Source organism: Silurus meridionalis, chromosome 2, assembly GCF_014805685.1.
Source record: "Silurus meridionalis isolate SWU-2019-XX chromosome 2, ASM1480568v1, whole genome shotgun sequence".
NCBI classification, from domain to species: Eukaryota; Metazoa; Chordata; class Actinopteri; order Siluriformes; family Siluridae; genus Silurus; species Silurus meridionalis.
The window spans coordinates 22,688,772-22,695,560 of record NC_060885.1 but is presented as its reverse complement, the minus strand read 5'-3'; the positions used below and the strand labels follow the sequence as shown (position 1 = coordinate 22,695,560).

At 36.4% G+C, this 6,789-nt stretch overlaps 1 protein-coding gene across 1 annotated transcript; it reads left to right on the top strand.

Moving 5' to 3' along the window:
* The first annotated feature begins 422 nt into the window (after window positions 1-422).
* six2a (SIX homeobox 2a) lies at window positions 423-3,907 on the top strand. Its single transcript, XM_046874481.1, has 2 exons — window positions 423-1,541; window positions 2,903-3,907. Exons 1-2 carry the CDS (start codon window positions 982-984, stop codon window positions 3,234-3,236), a joined length of 894 nt encoding a protein of 297 aa, XP_046730437.1. The 5' UTR covers window positions 423-981; the 3' UTR covers window positions 3,237-3,907.
* Window positions 3,908-6,789: the final 2,882 nt, after the last annotated feature.

Sequence of the window (6,789 nt, the reverse complement as noted above, 5' to 3'; positions counted from 1 at the left end):
CACTCCTTAATCGCATTGGACTTTCAGAACCAGGCTTTTTGAACTGCTCTTTGTTCAATACGGTCATGCATGTAGTTTATTAATAAAGTCATCATTATCTCATATCAGTATTGATTAGACTATTGTGTCCTATTATTTCAAGTGTTCCATTAAAATGCTGTGAAAGTAAGTTTTAGCAGTGGGCATTTTTTTTTTACCTGTAAACTTATATTTATTAACGCACAATCTGTATTCATGTGTGTATATTGTGTATGCATGATTCATACAGGACGTGCAGTGTTCAAAGCAGGTACAAAGTGAAGCCTTTGCATTTAGTGCAGAACTTTCTCTACGCCTTCCAGGCTGTGGAGGCTTCCCTTCTGTGTGTAGAGCGCTCTTTGGTTACTTTAACTGTCCGTCAAACTCTGGGCTTGCAAAAAAAAAAAAAAAAAATCTAATATACTGAGAAAATCAAGGCTATTATTTCTATCGGTGGGCGGGTTTTAAATGAAGGGAATAATCAGTCAGCCAGTCCAGGGAGCCACCTCAAAGCATATCGGGTTACTGTGAATGACAGCGTAACCATGGCGAATAATTTGACTAAAACTATTGTCTTATCCTCGCCGTCCCTGGGTCGGATAACCAACCAATCAGAGTTCACACAATCGGTTTTCTTGCCAGCTTAGAATAATATTATTAAAACGACCGAGCAAGCTTCGTAGTCGGGAGAACGCTATGCTGAAACTGCACAGAAAAGACGGCGAGCTGCTCACTCCGGATGGGAAAACTTGCTCTCGTGTTTTTTAGATGGATATACTGCGTGTTACTCTCGCTTGAGTGGATCTGAAGTGTCGGGCCCCACTTTAATTCGGATTTTTTTTCTTCTTCTTATAAATCGATATTCGCAAACGTTGTGAAATCGTCTCGTTCATGGACTTCCAGCGCTTTCTGCTCGACAAGCGTTGTCCTTAACTCGGACGAAGCATTTCCCAGCGACGAACCATGTCTATGCTTCCGACTTTCGGCTTTACGCAAGAGCAAGTAGCGTGCGTGTGCGAAGTCCTGCAGCAGGGCGGCAACATCGAGCGCCTGGGCCGGTTTCTGTGGTCGTTGCCCGCCTGCGAACATCTCCACAAGAACGAGAGCGTGCTCAAGGCCAAGGCCGTGGTCGCTTTCCACCGGGGAAACTTTAGAGAGCTATACAAAATCCTCGAGAGTCACCAGTTCTCGCCGCACAACCACCCGAAACTCCAGCAGCTGTGGCTCAAGGCGCATTACATCGAAGCGGAGAAGTTGCGCGGACGGCCGTTAGGAGCTGTGGGCAAGTACCGGGTGCGGAGGAAGTTCCCGCTGCCCAGGTCCATCTGGGATGGCGAGGAGACAAGCTACTGCTTTAAGGAGAAGAGTCGTAGCGTGCTGAGAGAGTGGTACACTCATAATCCGTATCCTTCACCACGGGAAAAGCGCGAGCTGGCCGAAGCCACCGGATTGACCACCACTCAGGTCAGCAACTGGTTCAAAAACCGGAGGCAACGCGACCGCGCGGCGGAGGCCAAAGAAAGGTAAAAAAGTACACTTTTTTTTAATAAGTGTCGAATATGTTACTGCTGAAAAACTTGGTAAAAAAAAAACAAAACAAAAGCGATGAAATGTTGGGTAGATCTCTATATCTCAATAGTAGTGACTATTTTGGTTGTTTCTAACCTTTAACAGATTCACATTATTAAATGAGTTGAACGCATTGATTTGATCGAGTGTTGGAAGTTTGGACGTTGAAATGACAATTAATTTCTTATAATTTTTCTAATCCAATTAATGTATATTATAAAGGCATAGGAGGTGGGTTGGCAAAAAGACTGTTTATTCGACCAACTTCTACCATTTTCATTTGTGATGGTTGTTATTTATCATATATTTATATTTATATTATTATTATTATTATTATTATTATTATTATTATTATTATTATTATTATTATTATAGTTATTATTATTATTATTATTATTTCCACTACTACTACTACTATGACAATAATAAAAAAATATTAATAATGCTAATAACAAAAATAATAATCCCTGTTGACCATTGTATATGCCACTGTCAACTATTACTAAATCAAACTAAAATAAGAGAATTGAAATATTAACATTGAATGAATTTTTCTTAAGTAATTTTAAAATAAAACTCTAACCGTTTAATTTTAAGCCAATTTGAAGAAAAATGCTGTATATCTTTTCACTGCTTATCACTCCATATTTCATTCGCCTGTAAGGTAATGAACATACAATCTCAGACAATAAATCTGTCATAGTAATTCAGACGCATTTATTGGCGTCGTTCACACACACGTATTGGTAGAACAAGATACCAACATTGAGTAATGAAATAATGTCGCTAGGCCTCATCTCTCAGTATATGTCATGCTTACCAGTCAAGTACGAACATGAATTTAAATTCCCTGAATGTGCAATTTTAATTTTTTATTATAATCTCTCGAATTCATTCCACTCAATATACAGATCTGTTGTGTTCTTGTCTTCAGCATTACTGCACACATTATCTTATTAATTTTATCTCACATCCCTTATTATATCACCATTATTTTCAGTGGTGTGCATGTCTTGACCCGTAACTGATTGTTTGGAGATATTTTTTTACTAAAATACTGAAATATGGAATCGTTGCAATTTACAGTAGGATTGTTTTGTTTGTTAGTTGTTGTTTTTTTACAGTGACACAATTTTTTTTATTTATGTATTGTTTTGTTTGTTTGCATTACACTTCATTGAACCATAAAATACATCATACTTGTATTAGTTTATGCAAAAACGTTTTCTGGAAAATGTCTAGATATGCACACAAGTTAATGCTGTTTGTTTCAGTCTTTCTCATGCTTTTTTCCCCTCTTGTTTGATTTGTGCAGGGAAAACAACGAGAACTCCAACACGAACAGCCACAACGCACTCACGTCGTCCATGAACGGAAACAAGACGATGATGGGCAGCTCGGACGAGGACAAAACCCCCATCGGAACTCCAGATCACACGTCGTCGAGCCCCGCGCTGCTGCTTACCTCCGCCTCCGGTCTCCAACCTCTCCACGGCCTGGCTGCTCCGCCGGCGCCCAGCGCAGTACCCGTGCCAAGCGCCGTGAATGTAACAAGCGCGGACTCAATGCACCACCAACACCACCACCACAGCCTGCACGACACCATACTGAACCCTATGGCCTCCAACCTGGTCGATCTGGGCTCTTAAAACACACAGAAAAATGCTAAGAGCAGGACGCTTGTCGACTACAGACTTGTGGAGCAAAAAACACAGACAGGAAAGGTATTGGACAGAGGGAGTAAAATTGTGGATGATGTTTTGGATGGCCTACACTCAAAGCCAATAAGAGGGTCCTTGATGAGGTATTTTTTTCTAGAATGTAGTATGCTCAAAGCCACGGAAATACAAGGTCTTAATTCTTGTTTTCGACGTCGTTATTCCTTCAGATTTCGACACAAGCGTGACTTCTCGGTCATATACCCCATTTGTTTACATGTCTGCTATTTTTTAAAAGGCCATAGTAAGTTTCCTTTTGATGGGGTGCCGTCATATGAAGTGTTTTATTACCAGCACAGCGATTATTAAGCTTAGCTTATTTCCATTTGTATTTTTTTTTTTTTTTTTTTAATTTTTGGAAAGTGACTGCATGTAAAACTTTGCGATCAAGTAATAAAATATAAGCCCAATCCCATCATAGTTTCATATACCCTTTACAATAAAAGCTAATGTGCATTTATTGAGAACGGTATGTGTTTCAATGCTTTTGTTTGCATATGCAATGCTTCCATGTTTGGCACTGTAGGCTATTGCCTTCATGCAGAATACGCAACATGATTCTGATCATCTTGTTCAAATAAAAAAGCGATATTAATTATAAATAACATCCCCCCCCACTGCCGAACAAACTTAAAAACAATATATTTAATGGATTTGGGTAGCTATACTTTTTATGCCAGTGAGGACTAAGTATGAATTCAGTGTACAAATCAGCATGCAGAGGTGATTTCTGCTGTGTTCCTGACCAAACTGGATTTCTTTGACTAATCTGTGCATCTTGGCTGCTCATAGATTAATACTATGGATGCATTCAGTTTTGTTAACACGCCTAATTAAAATTGTACAAGCGGAAGTTCTACCATCACACAATGCTCCTGACAGTTATAGTTCACTATACGCTGTGTCTGTATATTCACAATAGGTGTGAGAGTTTAATAGCCTTAAACACTTATATATTAGATTTGCACGCTATCTAAAACGGTATTTATTTTTTTCCCCAAACATGCACTTGGCACGAGCATACCATTTCATTGAAAATCGCTGTTTATAAGAAAGGGCTCGTGTGTGATACTTGCATATATTTTTTAACTAAATCTATTTTACACAGTAAATATATTTTTAAATGTACATAAATACATGAGGCGTGAGAATTTGCAGGATACAGGGTCAGGAAAGCCTTTCATTAAAAATATTACATTAAGCTTTTTTTGAAGCTATTGTAAAATTTTCTATTGCTGTGAAAGTCTAAGATTATTTGTACAATAAAGTACAAGCTAAACGTTTTTTTTTTTTTTTTTTTTTTAATAAAGCACATTTAACATAACATAAGTGCTTTACACTATTAAGGCATGTCGTATCCGAAGACAAGGTCAAAATATCACAAATACATTTAGAAAAAACTAAAAGAAAAAAATAATTTAAAACTAGTTTTATTTATTAAAATCAATAAGCTGATTTTAAGAAAAGAGTGTATGTGTGGAGAGTCTGAGTGTTGCAGGGCAAATGCATGAACCTTTTTCTGAATTTATTACTTAGAATAAGTACATTGTTCTTGGTCATGTCACGTGATTTTTATTTAGACTTTTTTTCGAATTCGTTCTTGATTGTATTGCAAGATACACTATACTAAATGCCGATCATTCGTGTAGTAAATGTGTTGATGTGTTTTCTTCGTTCTCGTACTAGTTGAACAGTTGGCCAATGCATTGCAGGGTTGTTTGCATTTTATACCTTCTAGGCACCATTTTGTTTGCAGGTGCGTTTCTTTGTTCGATTCAAGGCGCCTAAATAGCACAAGACTTCACTAGACCATTCGTGACACGAACATTTTTTTCTTCTCTTTTTTTTTTTATATACAAATAGCCAGCAATTATTCCTCTTTTATATGTGCCAAGTGAAATTTGGAAACGAGGTTTAGGCTCTTTAACTTCTCGTTCCTATTGCAAAAGCGACTTACAGATAATGTTTAGCCTTCAATAATAATTTATGAGATACTGAAGAAACATCATCCAACAGATCTTCAAGCTCCTCTGAAAACCTAAAATATCCTTAAAGATCCTTTGCAATTAGCTGATGAGTTGAATAACATAAAAAAAATGTTGACACCCATTTACATCATATATGATATATAATTAATTTGTATTCTCCTTTATTTTGTAATAGCTGTAAAATCATTTTTGTTTTTAATTAGCTAAACATGTACTCTTAACCCCTTTTCCCATTTGTTCACTTGGCTGTAATCTGCGTATTTTCCTAATTGCAGGAATTTATTTCGCATTTTAACAACAGCTTGGGTGCCAGACATTGTCTGGGCTTTTGTAAATGCTATTTAGGGGGAAACGAACACAGACTACCCCAGATACCCAACAGAGAACCAAACAGCCCTGGCCATTTGCACTCCTCAGATGGAGATCCCTCAATCGCTGGAATATTTGTTTTATGGATACCAAGAGTATCTACAAGCAAGCTTTATACACAGCAGTGATAATAAAAAATATGCATGCATTACATTATCAGTGTGAAACTGCTCAATCATACGTAAATGATAATTAGCAATATAGGTTTAAAAAATAGAAGGGGACAGGTATTTCTAACATTTTTATATAATCATTGTGATAATGAACTCACTTTGCTTGGATAGTTACGTGTAATATAATGAGTTTAAAGCTAATTTCTCTGTCCTTATGTCCTCATGCTTTAAAAATTATTACGCCTATAATTATTTGTGCACGGACTTATTTTGCCATCAAATGCCAAGCTATAAAGTTTATATTTAAAAATCCAGTTAGGAAAATAGTTTTCAACGTTTATATGACAGAACACTGTTTCATTATTTTCCGTCCATTTATTTATTATATGTTTTTTTTTTTTGCACTAAATTGTTTATGTGCAACTCATCAAGAAGTCGTAATAATATTTTAAACTTGTAGCAGTGATTGATTTTAATCCTGAAGCTAACTTTTTGCTAAAGCCTTAGGGGTTAAATAAACACAATGCACATTACATGGGACTACAAATCATCATGAACAGACCAGTTGACAAATTTTCACAGCTGAAAAACATGATTTATGAATTTTGCCCGCAAGCTATCCGACTGATGGCTGAGAAAATTAACAGAGTTATTTTTTATTTTTAGATTTTAAGATAGCACCTTTTTTAGCGAGAGAAATTGTTTTGAGATATTTTTGAATATTTTCAGATTCAGCTATTTTATGCAGTGTTCTGATCTAATTTTCAGTAATCAGCGCATATCGTATATTAATTAATAATACAAAATCACATCTTAATATCCAACATTCATACACAGATGTTCCCCAGCTAGAAATAAACATCAAATTAATAAATGTAACATTTACTTTTCTCCAAAATAGTTACAAATTTTGTTTGCATATGTATACATCTACTACTTTTTGTGGCTTTTTTAGTCAAAGTGAAAAACACATGTCCAGAACCCTTTGCTTGTGTAATTAGCATAGTCTGATTA